This window comes from Eumetopias jubatus, unplaced genomic scaffold (genome assembly GCF_037043125.1).
Source record: "Eumetopias jubatus isolate StellerSeaLion01/CBP00866 unplaced genomic scaffold, mEumJub1_p1.0 scaffold_6, whole genome shotgun sequence".
NCBI classification, from domain to species: domain Eukaryota; kingdom Metazoa; phylum Chordata; class Mammalia; order Carnivora; family Otariidae; genus Eumetopias; species Eumetopias jubatus.
The window spans coordinates 145,519,465-145,539,948 of NW_028274812.1; the positions used below are offsets into that span (position 1 = coordinate 145,519,465).

At 39.5% G+C, this 20,484-nt stretch overlaps 1 protein-coding gene across 1 annotated transcript in view; it reads right to left on the bottom strand.

Moving 5' to 3' along the window:
- Positions 1 to 956: 956 nt before the first annotated feature.
- The window catches only part of SLC17A1 (solute carrier family 17 member 1), a 33,575-nt gene continuing 14,047 nt past the window's right edge, over positions 957 to 20,484 (bottom strand). Inside the window, exons 6-11 of the mRNA XM_028107560.1 lie at positions 19,472 to 19,590; positions 19,205 to 19,366; positions 18,133 to 18,265; positions 17,896 to 18,043; positions 9,216 to 9,306; positions 957 to 1,094 (exon numbers count right to left, since the gene is read on the bottom strand). Coding sequence (XP_027963361.1) covers positions 957 to 1,094; positions 9,216 to 9,306; positions 17,896 to 18,043; positions 18,133 to 18,265; positions 19,205 to 19,366; positions 19,472 to 19,590 — 791 coding nt within the window. The remainder of the gene's footprint in view (positions 1,095 to 9,215; positions 9,307 to 17,895; positions 18,044 to 18,132; positions 18,266 to 19,204; positions 19,367 to 19,471; positions 19,591 to 20,484) is intronic.

Here is a 20,484-nt window from a genome sequence, read left to right on the forward strand (position 1 = left end):
AGAAACACAGATAAAGTGAAATGACGCAGAAAAGTAGAATTTAAAGGTGAAACTATTCCAGAGAATCTGGAACAAGCACACACACAAAGAACTTGAGATAATTTCCTGAGCTGAAGGCAGATGCTTAACCAACTGAGCCACCCAGGGGCCCCCGTGTCCTTAGGATTTAGTTCAACGCATTGTACATTCTGTAGTCTCCGTATTTCCAATAAAACAGCGGCTGTCTCTACAGGCTTGATGATACCCAGCTGGTGTTCATAGCAAGACCTTGGTGGAGGTGCGTTCTTTCATCAGGATGTACACAATTATGAGCAAATCTCTCGTTGTGATGTTAACAGCTGTTGATGCACAAAACCTGGATCCCTTCATTCACCAGAGTTTACAAAACTGAGGATATTCGATAAATATCAACTCTTGTTTATGTATTAGCTGAAATAATCCTATAAAGAGACATGTCTAGTCTTTAATTACCCCTGACGGAGTTTCAAGAAGAAAGACCTTTAATGGACCCTTTGTCTCCGTCATTCATTCTCATCAGGGTCAAATCCATGGGTAAATTCTCAGACCTCATGCAGTTTGACCCCTTGGTAGCATTTGCTGAGGGTGCTCAGGCCCACCTTTTTTACTTCTGTTCTAAGAGAACTCATTCCTCCGCTGTTCTTCCTGCTCCACAGAGGATCCTTCCCATCCCCTCGAAAGCGGCCCCTTGTCTTCCTCCCCCTTAATGTTGGAGAGGCCCAGGCTCCCAAATGTCTGTGTCCTGGCGCCACTCTCGCCCCAGAATCCCAGAACAGCGCCTCCTCTGGGCTGAATGTCCATCAGGGCACCAGAGTTTTAGATTCGACGTGGTCCATTCTAGTCTAAAACCCCAAATTCTCCCCGTCTTAGCACCCCGTCACCGCCCTCTCCCGTGCCCCCAGTTTCAAAATCTGACTCAAGCTGATCACTTCTTACCTTCAGAGGCGTGTGTGTTCTTGTATATCTTTAGCCCAGTCCTGAATTTCTGCTTTTCCAAAGACGAGACAGAAAAGTAGGCATATCACATTAATGACCGCCATCAGGAAGAAAATTTTAAACCAGGCGGATTCTGGATCCTGAGGGATTATAGTGCAAAGTGATTATAAATTAGTGGGCTTCCAATATAATATTAATTTCCAATATAATATTAAAATTAGTATAGATTCAATACAGGTAACTTAATAGACTTGGAAAAACACACTCATAAGGAGCAAAAAAATTATAATTTCACTCTACAAAGATAATTACTATTTATCTTTCTATTTTTTAAAAAGATTTAGTTTATTTATTTGAGAGGGAGAGAGCATTGTGAGTGGGGGGAGGGGCAGAGAGAGAGAGGGACAAGCAGACTCCTCACAGAGCTCAGAGCCCGACATGGGACTCGATTCCAGGACCTTGACATCATGACCTGAGCTGAAATCAAGAGTCAGATGCTTAACCAACTGAGCCACCCAGGTACCCTCTATCTTTCTACTTTTTGATTTATGTCTATGTACATATAATTTTTCATGTATAAAAATAACATTATGATGTACATACTGCTTAAGCCAAGAGTGCATATGGTTTTTTATTAGAAATATAAACATGCTTGCATATCAAGAAATATTCGACTGTATCATAACCTTTACTGACTGATTAGTAATCCAGAGTTTAGATTTATAAAATTTATAAAACATCCCTTATTTCTTTATATTTATGTTTTTCACTTTTTGCTACTACAAATCTGAGTATCTTGGTAGTTAATTACGTAGCCATCAATGCTTTTGAATAAAATTTATCAAATACCTTTTCCTTATTTATAATGCATTTTCTCTTAAGCCTACCCATATGATCAGTTCCATTAATAGATTTTGTAATATTGAGCCACTTTTACTTTCATAGAAAATGCCTTAATTAATCATGGTGTTATAGGCATATATTTTATTATGCTGGTGGATTCTATGCACTGATGATTTAGTTCATTTTTGCATCTATATTCAAAGATGACATTGAATTTTAATTATGTTTGAGATTTGTTTTTTACCTTTCTTCTCAGCCGAGATTAAATTTTATGTAGTTTTGTATAATGCATCGTGATTGGGTTTAGGTGTCTGGTACAATGCTTTTGAAGGATGTCCAACCCTAAGTTTATATAATTATTAAGGCCTATTTTACTTTAGTACCTTTTTTTTTAAGATTTTATTTATTTATTTGACATACAGAGAGAGATAGTGAGAGAGAGAGAGGGAGAGAGAGGGAGAGAGCACAAGCAGGGGGAGCGGCAGGCAGAGGAAGAAGCAGGCTTCCTGCATGAGCAGGGAGCCCGATGTGGGGCTCGATCCCGGGACCCTGGGATCATGACCTGAGCCGAAGGCAGCGGTTTAACCAACTGAGCCACCCAGGCGCCCCTACTTTAGTATCTTTATTGTTTCTCTTCACTTACATTTTTAATCATCTAGAATTAATTTGGGGGTCAGATATGAGAACAGAGTATAATCGTATTTCTCTACAAATGGGCTTCCCACTACGTTTTTTTTTAAAAAAACAAATCCATCTCCTCTGGTTTGAAATGAAACTTTATCATACAGAATGTATTTTTTTGGAACTTGACCAAATCATCATCAGTTTTATTTAAAATACGATTAAGAGTGGAGGTGCCTTGGTAGCTCAGTCAGTTAAGCGTCTGACTCTTGATATCTGCTCAGGTCATGATCTCAGGGTTGTGAAATCGATCCCCACGAATGGCTCCATGCTCGGTGTGAAGCTTGCTTAAGATTCTCTCCCTCTCTCTCTGCCCCTCTGCACTCCTACTCACTCTCTCTCTCTCTCAAAAAGAAAATTAAAATTAGAAAAATAAAATATATTAAGAGTAGACATTGAAAAAATAAAACGTTTCCTTCAGATAAGACATTAAATATATTTAATTACAGCGATTTCTCTAATTAAAACAGGCCAAGCTTAACAGGTCATTAGCAAACAGAAAGTCAAGAAAAGGACCAAGATGTGCCCAGAAATTTAATGATAAATAATAAAGTTTTCAATAATTTTAAGTTGATAGAATTCATTGTGTTTTGGACCTGAAGTCCAACATAAAAACTTGATCTGCCTCCTTCTTCATATAGTTTCACTGATGTTGCTTTAATAGGTGTGCAGTTTTCTTCATATGGAGTTTGCACAATTTTCAGTGTTTTTCCCCCGTGGGTACTTTGTAATATTGGTTGATACTGTGCTTTAGATATTTATACAATATAATATCTAACTTTGATTTCCTCCCCCCCACCTGCCAGGACAGTCTGTTAACTGTACATAATGTTATTTTGTTCTTCTGCATTTATCTGTCTTCTGCATGTATCTACCTGTAACTTACTTTTATTGACCAATTGGGTTTGCTAACCTTTTCAGAATGCTGCACAATAAGATAGATAGCATTTAAAAGAGTATGCAAATAATGATATTAATAGCTCTTATGGGTTGAATACATGAGCATCTGGTACTTGCATGCATGATCTGATTTGGTAAGCCCCTGAACTCCACGAGGTTTCTCTGTCATTTTGGCCATTTATAGCTGGAGACACCAGGACTTAAAATGTTTCCAGGTCGCATAGCTTGTAAGTAGCAGAGTTGAGATTTGAATACACACTGTATATATTTTTAGGAATATGAATATATTTGTTTATCCAGTTTTCCCAAATTTTTAGCATAGAGTTGTTCTTACTGTTCTTAGCTTTTAATCTACAACATCTCCAAAAAAATTTCTCCTTTCTCACTTGGTATTTCCGACAGTTTAATCTCGTCTCTTGTATCCTGCTCTAGAAAGATTGTCTATCTGATTAATCTTTTCAGATTACCAATTTTAAGTTTTGTGTGTCTTCTCTACTGTTTTATTAACTGCAGAATTTATTTATTTTACCCTTATTGTTTTAATCCTTCTTATTTGGGGTTGCTATGTTGTTGTTTTCCCCAAGTTCTGGAGTTGAAGGCTTATTAGCTTATTTATTTTGGGTTGGTTTTCTTGTGTTTTCTTTTATAAATTAGGTCAAGTTATAAATTACCCTAAACGTCCAATATATTTCCACATGTAACAATTTCCCTGTCATTCAGTTTTAAGTGTTACTGAATTCACTTTTTGATGCTCTTTTAAACCTAGTAATTATTTACTATTATGTTGTTCAGTTTGTAAATATATGTGATCTTTTTAGAAATCCTATTGGTATTAGTTGTGATGTTATTGCACTTAGGTTTTCTATAGAATATCGATCCTTTGAAATCTAATTTACCATCTATCCCCAGTGGAAGAACCGAGCCACATCACTGAACTTGCCAGTATAGGCAACTGACGGTCTAAAATGTTATTTCTTATTTTCAAAATATGTGTGGATTTTTCTGCTTATCTATTCTGTCTTTGATTTCTATCATAATTTAATTGTGATTGGAGGACACATTCTGTGTAATTACAGTCCTGTTACAATTGCTGGAATTTACATAGTAGCACAGTATGTAGTCAATTTTTACAAATGTTCTAGGACACCTTGAAAGGAATGAGGACTCTGTGGTTGTTGAGTGGGGCGTTCCATGAATGTCAATTAGGCCAAGTATGTTAATTGTATTGCTCAACTCTTTTATATTTTTACAGATTTTTTTCTCCCTGCTGCAACAATTACTACAAGTGGTGCATTAAAATCTTTCACTATAGCTATCTTTGTGTCTCTTAATGGTTTGGTTTTGTGGTTACACTAGGGTGCACAGCAGGTTAGCTGGGAGCTGGGCTCTACATCTCCTCATCCCCAGATCCTGGATGGTAGAGATGTAGTCGCCATTCTCATTGTTACAAGTTGCTATGTCAAGAAGAGAATGACCTCCTGCCTCTTAAACTTCTCTTCAGAATTAACACATATAACTTCCTCTCATGTGTCATTGGCCAAAATAACGTGCATGAATACATTTAACTTCTCGCAAGTGGGAAACTGCCAAGAGAAGAACCAGAAAAAAATAATTTTTAATTATGTTTTTAAAAGATTTTATTTATTTATTTGGCAGAGAGAGAGAGAGAGAGAGCACACAAGCAGGGTGAGGGGTAGAGGGAGAAGCAGACTCTCCGCTGAGCAGGGAGCCCGATGCGCGGCTCCATCCCAGGACCCTGGGATCGTGACCTGAGCCAAAGGCAGACGCTTCACCGACTGAGCCCCCCAGGTGTCCCCAGAAAAAATTATTGTTGCAATAAGTAGCTGCAATAATTAGCTCCTAGTTCACCATTCTCGTCATGAAATATCTGATTCACTCACCTTACTCCACACAGAGCACACTAATCAAGGCAGACCACTCCAAAAGCTCCCCCGTCCCTACATTGTCACTTCAGGACCTGATCAAAGAACACTCAAGTGCACCCCGAGAGGTAGCTCTCAAAATGTCCCCCGAGCAGGGTGCCGGCATTACTGTAAACCTATAGCTACCGTCTGCACCCTGGTCTTCCTTTTCTGAAAGGAAGTGCTTACGACTAATGGATGGCGGTGCTGCCGCAGTACACAGCCTGATGGAGTACAGTGCCCCTGATGTGGAGGGTCGCTGCGCATGATCGCCCCGATGAAGACAGGACACAGTCTGCACTTTGCACTTGAGGCCCTAACGAGGTGGGAGCCCGGGTCCTGACGGAGAAAGTGAAATCGTTCCACCCGCCCCGGGGAGAGTGAACTGAACGTTTGGTGGCCGGAGGAGTGAACCGATGTGACATTTTTGGTCCTCCTTCGTGGCGCTCCACAGCCCCCCTGAAGTCAAGGTTAGCCGTGATTGCTTTGGACCATGACCCGGAGCAGAAGGGTAAAGAGCCCCTGCCCCTCACTGCACCCTCCGCTCTGCCTCGGTGACTGGGAGGGCTTAGAGGACCGGCTCCCCCCGGTTACCCCATCGGCTGACTCGAGTGGATCTACCAGTTGAGAAAGAAAGACCTCTGTAGTTTTTGCTGCTGGGATTTGGGCTTGTTAGCAGTGCTGCCATGTCTATCAAATTTGTTTTTAAACTTCAGTTTTAGTCCTTTTTTTCTCACATATTCTATGTGACTTCCTATAGTTCAAGCCTCCTACGGAGAATATCAAGCTTCACTTATCCTTCCCCGTGCAGTGTACGCGAGCTGGTGGCACCAGTCTGACTTGTCTTTGGGGTCCCTTTCTCCTGTCACTGTTATTTGCTCTTTGTTCTGCTGGTTTCCCCCCATTTTGCTGTGTCTCCGTCATGTGCCTGGTTATCTTTTGTTGAAGGCAGAAGATTGTACTTAAAAAACGATTTCGGGTGACAGTCGGGTTGGTGATGCCTCTCCCCAAAGCGCTGTTTTTGTTTGCCTCCTGCTGACTCCTCTGGGACACTGTAAGTCCAAGCCCCTTTAAAGTAATATTGGGTATGTTCTGGTCTGCCGAGATGACTCAAGCGGACCGTGTGAGGACTGGTTTATTTCTGTTCACTCTTACTCCTTCCGTGCAACTCTTGGAAGGTCTCAGAGTAAAACAAGAGTTAATTTATTGGGGTCCTCTCCCTTGGCAGACCCTCAAAAGCAGCCAAAAAATCTGCTTTCCTCAGCCCAGTGGAAAATACCCCGTAGTCCTTTGCCTAATTCTTTCACTTCCAGGCTCCTCTCAGATCTTTCCTGTTAGTTTTCCATCTCTCTGGTTCTCTGAACCTTCAAAGAAGACTCTTCATATTTTTCCAACCTTTTAAATTGCTTTTACTAAGAGAATTGACCCAAATTATTTACTTTCATTAGTGGAATCAGAAACTTCACTAATTCTCTTCTTAGCTGTATTTCTTCTGAAATTTTTTATTTCAATTTTTCTCTTTTTAATTACCAGAGGTTAGATTTAGTTCTCTGTCAAATCTTATGCTTCTACATATATTTTTGACCCTCTCTTTTGCTCCTTTAAACATGTGCATAGATTTCCAATATCTCTGAGGATCTGATTCCAAGGTTTTTTTATTCTTCTCTCATGTGACACCTCATTTCTTCACGTGTTTGGTGATTTTTAATTGATTGTAAAATTGTTCTCACTAAACCTTTATGCATGAGAAAATCCTAGAGTATGAATTTAGGGTGAGTTTCTCCAGAAAAACCTTACTTGCTTCTACTAGGCATCTTTGGACTACTCAAAATTCAATGCTTGGCTTATGGCATTTAAAACAAATAGAGTTTGTCTCTCATAGTTCACCTCCCCCTCTGATTTACCCCCCTTCATTCTTCCCCTTCTGCTATTTTCTTTTTTTTTCTTAACATATCTTGCATTATTTGTTTCAGAGGTACAGATCTGTGATTCGACAGTCTTGCACAATTCACAGCGCTCACCATAGCACATACCCTCCCCAATGTCTATCACCCAGCCACCCCATCCCTCCCAACCCCCCCACCACTCCAGCAACCCTCAGTTTGTTTCCTGAGATTAAGAATTCCTCATATCAGTGAGGTCATATGATACATGTCTTTCTCTGATTGACTTATTTCACTCAGCATAACACCCTCCAGTTCCATCCCACGTCATTGCAAATGGCAAGATCTCATTCCTTTTGATGGCTGCATAATATTCCATTGTGTATATATACCACTTCTTCTTTATCCGTTCATCTGTCAATGGCATCTTGGCTCTTTCCACAGTTTGGCTATTGTGGACATTGCTGCTATAAACATTGGGGTGCACGGACTCTGAAAAACAAACTGAGGGTTCTAGAGGGGAGGGGTGTGAGGGGATGGGTATTAAAGAGGGCACGTTCTGCGTGGAGCACTGGGCGTTATGCACAAACAATGAATCATGGAACACTACATCAAAAACTAATGATGTAATGTATGGTGATTAACATAACAATAAAAAATTTAAAGACAAAAAATAAAATAAATAGAGTTTGAATTTGGGCCTCAAACTGTTGGGAAAATTGGTTCATTGTTCCAGATGTCCAGAAGAGTCTTTATTCGGTTTTTCTTCTCTCTTTGAAGCTGAGGCGGAGACAGACAAGTGTCCTTACTGGGCAGAGACTACTTTGGACCGTTCTGGAGGCACATTTCCTCCCACCTTGTGAAAGTCCGCAGAGAAGTTAGCTCACCTTAACGCTTGGAAGTCTGCTCGGCATATCCGAGGGAGTTAAGTGGAAGAACAGGCTGAGTGGGCTCTATATGCAGGGAGAGATCAGCCTGGTCTCCTGGAATCCTGCTTTTCTATCCACTTCTCTGTCCAGGGAGATCCCATGGTTCCAGTGATTTTTCCTGCCTTTCTGATACCATAAGTACATAGAACATGACGGTAGTGGGCTCTCTTCTTTGAGAAATTTGGCCGTGGTGAATGCAGACCATCTCTCCTTGGCCCAAGTCATGGGATAAGGAGCACGTGGAGGAATTGCCTGTATACAGCTACTTCTCAGCTCGTAGCTTCTCCTCCAAATAAACCAAGTTTGCTTATAAGCTACATGGTACTACGTGTGAGGGTGTAGTGCTTTGTGATTACAGATTTATGCCAGCGTTTCCAATCTGACTTTTTTTGTTTGTTTGTTTTATGAGTGGTTTGGGGATATTATCTCTTATTCTTGATTTGTTCATCACAGCTGAAGTGACAGATCACCCAGCAAGGGTCATGTACCAAGGCATTCCAGGGCTTCAGCAGGCATTGACCTCTCTGGGATCAAGCTCTCCCTTTGTTTTTCATCTCTGAAATTTTCTCTTACATCTTTTTCAAGATCAGGTATGCATTGAAAATGATTGTTTAAATTTGATAGGGCATTTTAGTGTTCTTAAGAGAAGGATTTCAGATAACCTTGTCCACAGCACTTGTCAAAACACAAGCTGACCTTTAGAGAGGGGTTTCTTTTGATTGCTAATTCTGTTTGCTCCCGATTTTTCATTCCTTTTCTAACAAAACTGTATCTTGTTACTTATATTACCATTCACCAGCCAAAATTCCTGTTTGGATCAAGCCACACATTCATTGTTAAAAATCACAGAGGTCTATTTCTGTTCCCAAGACCAATGACTGAACTGTTCCCGGCTTGACAACTACTTGACATCCAATTAGAAAGAAATTACATTATCTGTAGATTTGGAGGGATGCCTGATCTGACCAAGTTTAATGTAAGCAAATATCTCATTACTCACGTCCTGCTGATGTCGTGTCTACAATTGTTTGTATATATATTGCCGCCTCTCTCTGTATAAGTAATATTAGAAAAGTAACCACCCGTGTCTGAAGGCTTCTTACCTGATTAAGGATTACTCCACACAGAGTACAAGAAATGAGTCCTCCTATCATCCCAATTACAGCTGTAACTCCTTTAAGAAATCCGTAATAACTATGCGAAAAAGAACGGCAGGACACAGATGTAAAGTCAGACAAATGCTGCAGGAAAAGACAACCTAACGAAGTGAAGCTTAAGAGTGATAACTGTTGATTTCCTAAATTTTTCATTCCTCCTCAAATTCCATTAAAAGTTGAAAAACTATGTGGGTATAAGTAACTTTCCAGTGGCAGTACAAAATCAGAAAAGTTGGCTTTAACAGTAAAAACGATTCTGAGATTGAGAGAGAGCCTAGTGGAATGAAAGCCAGCAGGATTAGGAAATCTGTGAATCCAGTTGAGAAATTCAGAAGGTGATGTTTATTGGTGATAGGAACTGGTTTGGGGATAATACAAAAGTGAAGGACTCCATCCACCTGGTCTCTTCCCACGGCCCAAGAGCTACGGGCCCAGTGATTGTTCCCAGTACTTGGATGAGGAAGCCGGAAGCTTAGCTGCCAGGCAGCTGTGCTCGGCCAGTCCTGGGTACCCAAGCCCAGCTCAGCAGAAGGCAGGGAAGCCACGGAGAATGATCAACAGAGGAAGGGTCAGACCCAGCAGCCAAAGAGAACAAGGAAGTGCCTTCTGGAGAGCAGAACCAGTGTCTTACCAAGAAATTAGTTCTCTCCAGGGCGGGGAGTCTTGCCTTTCCTTTTCAAAAGATTTCACTATTAAAGGTTCTGTGTTTCCTTTTCTTCCCTTTTACGACAGTGAGGGTTTTCTGTTTGTTTTGTTCTGTTCGTTTTATTTCCCTAGGTCTATTTTATTCCTATTCTGCCTTCACCTGTTGAATATGGGAGGGAGTATATAGTTTGTCTATTAGTTTCTCTGTCCCTTAATCAGAGAGGCATCACATACAGACCGAAAGTCCCTGCATGTTGAACCGTATGCAGTCACTGGGTGGAAATTTGATTTGATTTTTAGGGGGAGCTGGAGAGTGTGTTCTAATATATAAATAAGAACATTTATGGGTATTAGCAATGATAGGTGCAGATCGGGGCAGAAATCACCAGTTGTCACCAGAATTGATAGTTGCCCTTTTCATTTTAGCAATAGGACCCCTAGGGTTTTTGTGGGGATAGAGCTACATATGCCATTTGTGAGCCTTTGTCACATGTGCCTTCATGAGCACCTCTCCCCCATAAAAATATTAAAAATTATATTTTATGACTCTGTGTGTGTGTGTGTGTGTGTGTGTGTGTGTGTGTGTGTGTTGAGGGACTTTTCAGTTTCATCTAAATTGTCAGATTTACAGGCACGAAGTTGTTCATAATATTCTGTTATTTCCTTTTTGTATTCTAAACTTACCATAATGCATGCTTTTGCATTACTGACATTGATAATTTTTCTCTTTTTCTTAATCACCCTTCATTTTTCCATTACTTTCATTAATTTCCAGAGAACCAACTTTTGACATTGTTGATTTTATGTATAACGTTTTTGTCCTAATCTTCATAATTTTTTTGGGGGGTTAATTTGCTGCTTTTCTAGCTACTTGAGATAAGAAACATGATTATTGATTTTAAGACTTACCTGTTTTTCAATATATGTGTTTAAAGCTATACATTTCTCTCTGGGCATGATTTTTTAAAAATATTTTTATTTATTTGTCAGAGAGAGAGAGCACAAGCAGAGGGAGCAGGAGAGGGAGGAGCAGGCTTCCTGCTCAGCAGGGAGCCTGATGGGGCCTCGATCCCAGGACCCTGGGATCATGACCTGAGCCGAAGGCAGACGTTTAACCGACAGAGCCACCCAGGTATCCCTCTCTGGGCATGATTTTAAAAGCATCCCACATGCTTTGAAATGTCCTACTTCATTATGATTTAAAGTATTTTCTAATTCCAGTTGTGATTTCTTCGACTTAAACATTACTCTCAAAGCAATGGGGGTTATGTATCTTTTGCTTTAGATGGCAACCTTAATTCACTGTGATCAAAGAATATATTCTAAATGATTTCAAGCATTTCAAATCAATTGCAGCTTGCTTTATGACCCAGAACATCACCAATTTCAATAACTGTCCCATAGGCAACTGCAAATAACTTGAATCCTCTCCTTGTTGTGTGCAGTGTGATTTTCCACATATGTCAATCCGGTCAACTCTGTTAATTTTTGTTGTTGTTCTAGTCATCCATATCCTTACTGATTTTTTTTGTCTACTTCTGTTTTAGTCCAAGCTATTGAAAGAGGCTATGAAAATTTCTTCCTTCATTGTAAATTTGTCTAGTTCTTTGAGTTCTCTCAATTCATAATGATTATTAATTAAAGCTGTATTATTGGATTCAAACAGAGATATAATTCTGATAATTTTCTCTTCACCATTATGAACTAACACCCTCTATTTCTAGTAGTCTTCCATTTTTTTCTGATACTAACATAGGTATTTCAGGTTTCTCTTGGTTAATATTTGCTTGGAATACTTCTTTGTATTCTTTAATTGCATCCTTGCTATACCCTCATGTTTAATGTGTGTCTTTTATTTGCAGGATAGAGCTGCATTTCCTTTATTTTTGACTTTGACAATCTTGATAGTTACTTGGAGTATTTCTTCTATGTTAAGCTAATATAATTACTGATATACTTCTGATTATCTGTATCTGTTCACTATTTTGTTTTTGACTTCCTCTCTTATATTCCACTTTTTCTTCTAGATTCATCCGTTTTATTTTATTTTTCCTTCTGTGACTTTATTTCAACTGTTCTTTTCAAGCATTGAAGGTATTATAACATGTACTTTTTGCTTAAGTTTATTATGAATTATACTTTTACTATTTTCTCTATGCCAGAGCTTAGAGCATTTTTAAGATTTTAATATTTTGACATTTCTGTTTATTTCCCTCCTGCTCTTTGCATTATTTCATCCTGTGTTTTAACTTCTTAATGCAATTTGTTTCAATATGCATTTCAACTCATGTCACTTTCTGTTGTTTTTACAGATCAATAGTCTCTGTAATTACACACATACTTACCCTCCCTAATTGCTCCTCAGTCTTTCTAACATATTCAGATTTCAATAGGTATTTCTTTTTACCTGAACGTTTTCTTTTAGTATTTCTTTTAGTGAAGATCTAAGTGACAGAAGATCTAAGATCTAGGTGACAGTTTCTCTGTTTGTCTGAAAACATTATTTTGCTTTGATTTTCTAAGAATATTTTCATTAGGCATAAAATTCTAGGTTGACATTTATTTATTTTTTAGCATGTTATAGAGATCGTATCATTATCTTCTGGTTTTCATGGTTCCTGTTGGAAAGTCAGAGGTCAGGCTTATTATTGCCACTTGAAAGTGACATGCCTTTTTGCTCTAGTTCCTTTTAAGATTTTTTTCTTTGTCTTTGGCTTTTGGCATTCTTACCATATATATAATTTACATTTCATCATGTTTGAAATTCACAAAGCTTTGTGCATGTGTGGTTTACTGTCTTTCGTTACTTTTGAATTATTTGGGCCTGTTTTCTCTTAAAATATTGCTTATGTCACGTTTTAGCTCTCTTTTCCTTCTGAGATTCAAATACAAATTTGTTAGCCTTTTTACTTCATTCCACATTTCTGTTATGCTCTTTTATTTTTTTTCCTGTATATTTCAATTTAGATGTTTCTTGTGATATGTCTCCCTATTTACCAATCTTATTTTCTCATGTGGCTAATTTGTCATTAAACCTATCTATTAAGATCTCGATTTCAGGCATTTTATTTTTTCGGTTCTAAAATTTTCATTTGATTGTTTTTATAGATTCCAATACTGGTCAAATTCTTTATCTTTTCTTCTTGTTTCTTCAGTTTTTCCTGGTTTCTTGGGTATATTAATCATAGATATTTCAAAGTTCTTCTTGCCTGATAATTTTAATATCTGTATCAGTTGTAGGACTATTTCTAATGCATTTTGTGGTTATTGATCCCATGGCCCTATCCCTTGTCATGCCTACTAATTTTTATTAAATGCTGGACATTTTTAATAAGAGCTATAGGGACTCCAAGAATATGTTATGCTTTGTAAGATAAAATTCACCCTTTTCTCTAATAGATAGACTTGGAGGGGAGGGAGTGGATCACTTTAATCTAATTAGCAAATGCACTGAGATGAGGCTAGTTTTCAATTTTGATAAGACCCAAACCTGTAGTACCTACCCCCCTCACTCCCCCCAGTTCCTTAGGTGTTGCCCTCCATGTTGTTAAATGGAGAGCTTAGTATATCCAGCCAGGTCCCGCCAGGCCTTGGCAGATCTTGTCTCCTTAGTATAGATAGTATGGCAAATTCTGCCATGCTAGATTTGGCTTAGATTTTTTTTTGCCACTTGCCCCATTGAACTTCAGAACTCAACAAATATCTCAAAGAAAGAAACTGACTTTATGTTTAAGTTCCCTTAATTTTCAGTGTTGTCACTCCAGCCCTGTGCAACCCAAACGCTTGACTAATTTCTCTATACATAGCAGCAGACTTGTCCCAGGGCCAAACCTGGATTAGCAGCCTTTTGCCAAATGACCTCAATGAAAAAGTGGCAGGAACTGTCAGCTCACCTCAGAGGGTCTATCCTCTTGTATCTTCGGTCTTATAGGGCCTCGGCTGCTGTCTGATGCCTTTGAGTGAACACTTTAGGTATTTTATTTTATTTTTTAAATTTTTAAAGTAATTTCTATATCCAACATGGGGCTCAAAACTTGATCTTGAACAATCCTAAGATCAAGAGTCACATGCTCCACTGACTGAGACAGCCAGGCACCCCTACTTTTGGCATTTTATTTGGTCTTTTCAGATGTTCCCCAGCTGGGCTGTCAGTCATCCACAGCTGCCCAATCCTATGCAGAAATTGAACAGTTTTCTCAAATTTTGCTTTACAGTTGTAAAATGTTAGGTACAGAGAAATTTAGAAAATTATATGTTCTAGTGAATTAAAGTAATTCTTAAAAAATTCTTTATCTCTAGTAATGCATCTGCCTTAAAGACTACATTGGCTGATGTGGTTTCCTTTATTTTGCTTATAATCAGGTACATTTTGTTATTGCTTTTATTTCCATCCAGATTAACTCAAAATTTGGAAGATATAGTCTTTTTATATTTTGTGTTTTTCTGATACATTTGACTTAAATAGATCCTCATTCTGTTTTTTCCACCTCTTTTATGCTCCTTTTTAAACTTCACTCTTGATTTCTTTTTCATTGGTGTTTTGCAGTATCATCTCCTTTACACTTTTACTATCATTCAATAGTTACCCTAGAGATTAAAACATATATTCTTGACTTATTTTAGTCTAACATAAATTAATATTTTTATAAATTCCCATTAATGAAAGCACCTGAGAACACATTTTCATTTATATCCTCTCATCTTTTGTGCTTTTTATTGTCAGACATTTTAATTTACATATATTTTGTACCCTACAAGGTATTGCTTTCCTTTTGTGAATTCAGTAATTATTAGATTTACTCTACTTTTTTTCCTCTCCATCTCTCTTTATTGTTCCTATATTTCTATGCTTCATCTGTGATTATTTTGCCTCTGTCCAAAGAATTCCCACTTAAGAAGCTTTCATTGGAGGCCTTTGTTGATGAATTTTCACAATTTGCCTGAAAATATTTTTATATTACCTTAATTCTTGAAGGAATTTTTGCTCTATATAAACCTCTAATTAACGGTGATTTTACTTTTTTCATATTAGAGATTGGCTCTAGCTTTCATTTTTTTTCTCTTGAGAAAGCAGCTCCCAGTCTTATTATTTCTTCTTTGAAAGCAATGTGCTTTTGCATATGGCTGTGTTTAAGAGATCTCTCTTTCTCCCTCCCTGACTTTCTAGTTTTAGCAATTTTACTGCAACAATTCTAGGAGTGGTTTTCTTTATATTTATCCTAGTATATATTCAGTAACTATGACATCTTTAATGACTATGTTCTCCTCCCAGATTCAGACGTCTTCAGCATGCTGTGGCTGTGAGAAAGGATTTGATCTATTTTTACCAAAAGAAATGTTTCATTCCGTAGTCAGAGAAATAAACAGAATCCTCAGGGTCAAGAATCCTGAGTGCCTTGACAATTCCTCTAAAAAACCGCTACACATCGATAGGATGGAGCAGTTCTTCTGATCTGAGAGTAGGTGACGTTTTATCGTCTAATTCTCATGCCATTCGGTCTTCAAATGATAGGTACATGACATAGGGAGTGAAAATAAGGTTGTTCTAATGCAGGATAATTTTCTGGACCACAGTGATCTCTAAATTGGCTTATCCTTCAGCAGCAATAGCTCATACTAAAAGGCATTTTGGAAATTTAAATAGCCATTAAAGTAGACTTTCAAATTTATTGATTTCATATTTTGGCATACTATGATTTAGTAGAGCCCAAATAAGATTCTGATGTCTGAACTCTACTTCAGGCTCACATGGAGGGGGAAATTCAAGGGTGTACAATCCATGCAATCAGTCAAAAATAATGAAAAGCAATTAAAGTCTTTTTTGGGGCCTCCATTTGAGAATGTCAAGGCAATGACAGGTTCTTGTTAATGCATTACAGAACATCTGTAGAGTTCTCTGCGCTTTTCTACTCTTTTCTACTCTTGCTGCCCACCAAAGTGAGGGCAGCCACTCCATTCTTAGGTCTCTGTCTCGCTCAGTCTTATTTCCCAGACAATATTGTCACAAAATCACATGTGTGTTTCTTATTCCTTCCAGACCTTTGTTCCTGCCACCTTTGTTCTGCTCCAACCTATGTAACCCCTGACCGACTCTTTAGTTCTAACAAAGACCAAATTTCCCTAAGAGGACAAATTAGAAATTTATCCTCTAAGGGAACTCTCTATAATAACAAGGGAGGTATATGATTAGGAACATTCTTGCTTAAGTAAGTTTGGTCTCCATCCCATTAATAAACAATAGTTGAAGCAATAGAAATTGATATGGTTGAGCTATAACACACATATGCCCTAAAGATTGAGGATGAACTACCTTAAGGGATAAGAATTTTTTCCAGTTTGTATATTAGCATATTTATTCTCTCTGATTCTACAAAATTACCTGGCTGACATGGAATTTGGGTCCATTGGAATGATGCAACTCAAACAAGTCCTATAAACTCAAGCCATTGCTGGCTGAGATTATTTCATAGCCTACTGACAAGATGCTAGCAAATAGCCCTACTGAGGGAGTGACTACAGCTAGTCAGCTGTGGAAGCAGACATACGTAGGTGTGAGCCCTCAGTGCTTATTACTGTGTGATATACATGAATTCTTTTCCCTGGTCTTTTGCTTCCTCACCCATACTATGTGGGTAATATCTCATTCACACGGGGCATGCCAGGCACATAAAAATACTCAATAAATCCTAGCTATTTATAATTTCCTTTCTCTATTTCTGTATACATTATTTTCTTTAAAGATTGATTGATTGATTTTAGAGAGAGAGAGAGCATGAGCAGGCGGGGCAGACAGAGTGGAAGAGAGAATCTCAAGCAGACTCTGCACTGATCACGGAGCCCCACACAGGGCTCCATCCCAGGACCCTGAGATCATGACCTGAGCCAAAACCAAGAGTCAGATGCTTAACCAACTGCGCCACCCAGGCGTCCCTATTTCTGTATACATTCTTGATTTCAAAGTGCATATGACTCAGTTGACATTGTGCTTTCTGTATCAAATAATCCTTACACGTTTTGTATATAATTCACCTGTGGGCATTTTTAAGGAGGGTCTTGGAACTGAATAAAACAAGTGGATACATGTCCTCACTACTCTGGCACTCACCTTGTGTAGATATAATGGACAAGATTCTTTATAAGAATCAAGACAAGTGGATTATTCTTTGTTGATTTCACCTCTCTACCCCACAGCCACTGCTTTGCTAAACTTCAGAGAATTCTGTTCCTACTGGATCCACGTTCTCCAGGGACTGCTAGCCCTATAGAGCACAATGTAAACAGTGCCCCCTGGAGTTGTGCAAATGGCTGGGCTGTTTCCATCAGTCACACTTAGAGTATCTTTAAAAAAGGCATCATAGTAAAAGCAAAAGATTTTGCCAGACAGATCTGGATTAAAATCCTAGGTAAGATTCCAAACCAGTGGTGAGATCTTGGCTGACAAGTATCTGAGCCTCGGTTTTCTTAGTTATAAAATAAGTACTACTGACTGGTGGGTTTTCATAAGGATTCATAATATATAAACATGTATTCAGTAACAATAACCAGGGGGAGCAGGTAACCTGTATACAGTGTTTGCTATGGGCCAGGCACTATTCTGTGTACTTGACCTAAATTAACTTATTTCATCCTCTAATAATCCTATGAGGTAAGCATTCTCTTATCACTCCCATTTTATAGGTGTGCAACAGGCCCAGAGAAGGTAAGTAATTTGTTTGAAGAGAGTGGTCATGCTGTTATTAAAACCGAGCCTTCTGACTTTAGAATCTGTGCCCTGAATCATTGGGCTGTACTTCATAAATATAGGGGTTGCAAACATTAATATATCATTAGGTACAAAATGATTACTTACATTATATGAATGAACTATATTGATGCTGCTTCTGGGAGAGTTTTGGCCTGGTGGCCACGAACTCCAAAATGGTTGGAATCTTAAAAAACCCTGGAGAGCTTGGATACAGGAAAGAGATTTTTAAAATCCTACCTGGGAGCAATATCCAAGCCATTTATGAGTACTCCAGCCATACAAAAGGTTCCTGTTGAACTGGCAAGTATCAGGAAGATGGTAGTGCTAGAGAAGCTGAAACTCAGGTAGAGCAGGCACACGCTAAAGAAGGCAGGCAGGAGAAGTCCTGGGGAGTGATTCAGACAACACAGTTAGGGGCATCCCAAAGACGGGGCAAAGGGCCTCAAGGAGCTTGAACATCCGGCTGTTCCTTACCCAGTGTGTTGAAGAGGTTCCGGATGGTAACTAAGCGGAGAATATTCCTGGACAGGAAGAAGTCTGACAGGTGACCGGCTAGGATACCAAAGCTCCAGGCAAACAAATAGGGGAGGGCTGACAGCAGCCCATTCTGGGAAGTAAATGTTAGTGTAAGGGTGAGTATGATAGGTAGAGTCATCCCGATGCTAAAATTCAGTATCTAAAATTTGTATTGCCATACAAGCTACCATCAACGTGCAAACTCAGAATTCCCACTTGGGGCCACACCACCCAAAAGAAGGAGGAAAATAGTTTTGGGGTCAGGAAGAGTTGTCAGAGTCCATCTAGTTTTCTCTTCTTAGTGTCACGGGACCTGAAAGTACTGGAGAATCAAGATCCGAAGACTATAGTCAGGAATGGGGAATGCTGGCCTTGGGCAAGATGGTAGAGCTAGTAATGACAGCAACTACAGACATACATATGGTGCTGATTCTGAACCACTGCCCTTAATCCTTTCAACACATCCAGGGTCTCACAGAGGATAACACTGAATCAGAGAGCACTTGGCCCCAAGGCTGGGTTACTGGAGGTTGATTGATGAATGGCACTTTGGGCATTCCATTTCTATAGGAGTCTTTTCTGGTTAGTATGGCTTTGAACATAGGTTCAGGGAACAGTCATTCTCCAAGTCAGATAAGAAATGAGAGTGCCCATCCTTTCAAAGCAAGACCCAGGACTCATTGCCTTATCCCAAGAGATAGGTTGGGTGTGAGCTGGGCAGGGTGGCAGGGAAGGATCCCAGTCTCTGTAGGCAATGACGGTGTTGAGCCTTAAATAATACTAATTGGGGTGATCATGCAGTGAATGGGAGGTAGGGAACCTCTGGGAACATGAGTGTATTCTATTGTGGGAGTGCCAGATATGTGCCTACACCCTTTGATCTGGGGAACGTTAACATAAGAATTGGAAACAGTCCCCAGGTACAGCTAAATGGTGTAGGGGTGAGCAAGAGCTAGGGTTAGAGTCATAAGAAACAAAGAAATGAGCAGAGTCCTTCATAAAGCTAAAAGGAGAACACAAGTCAACTTACCTCTTTTATGTTCACATGAAGCTTGGAGCTGATAAATGTTGGAGTGTACAAAACCATGATATTATTTGTCCAGTGAAAAGCAAAAGAACCGAAAGCAATGGCCCAGACGGGAAGAGACTTAATCATAGCTTTGATTGGCAGAGACTGTGTCCTTGAGCTGACCTGGGGAAAAAACCCATTAACTGTTAGCACATTAGGACAAGCAGGAACATGGTTCCATTTGGCACAGAATCTGGAAGATACCACAGTGGAGCATCTGTGTTCTACCTGCTGGTTGAGGGAGGACAAGATGTATTCCTTCTCACTGATGCTTATACATGGGTGGTCCTTTGGGTCGTCATAGAACAGAACAAACCAGAGAAGACTTAGGGCACAGCCACAAGCACCTATCAAAGCAGGATAGGTTAGAATTGAAATTGCTTCTGTCGGTAGTAAGTCTCTTTCCCAAATTGGCATTTGTCATTATCGGTCAGAGAACCTGGACCTACTCTTCCTTCTTTAAAACTTGGCAACAAGGCTTACAGTTTTGATAGTCCTCTCTGTATCCACGGCTGTGCCTACAGAATGAATTTTGCAGAGAGGGCGGTAAGCCTCTGGCCTCTCCTGATCTAGGCTCTGTATCCCTCCACTCATCATAGTGGGACTCCCTGCTCTTAGGCCCTCATCTCTACAGTTTCCCAACGTGTTCCACCATTAGAATATGGTACAGCTGAACCCTCACAGGGCTTGACTGTCACCTAGCTTTAAGAGCTAGGTCTTGGCCATGCTCCCGAGATTCAGCCCAGGCCTGAGGTATTACACAAGTCCTCTGTGAGGAATCATCTGTTAGGACAGGGAGTATGTAGTACTCATCAGTCAATCTTCCAGAAAGGCATTCATTCATTTGACAAATATTGATTAAATGCACATTATGTACCATTCACTATTCTATGCACTGGGGATGCAGCAATGAATAAACCACAAAAATTTCTGTCTTCAGAGAGTTTACTTTCTAGTGGATGAGAAAAAGAGGATGAAAAGTAAATAAGTAAAGGGTATTAAATATCCGTGACAAGAGCTCTGGATAGAAGTTACGGGGGTGGGGGGAGTATCATGTTCAGTGAAGGCTGTGACATGGATATGGGGCAAGGACTCTCCAGGCAGAGGGAGCAGAGAGTGCTGAAGGCCTAGGTCCTGAGGCCAGTGTGACTGGAGAGGAAGCAAGGGGAGGGTGGGGAAGGTTGAGGATGAGAGCTGATGGGATCAGACCATGTGGAAACCTGGAGCCACTGGGAGATCTT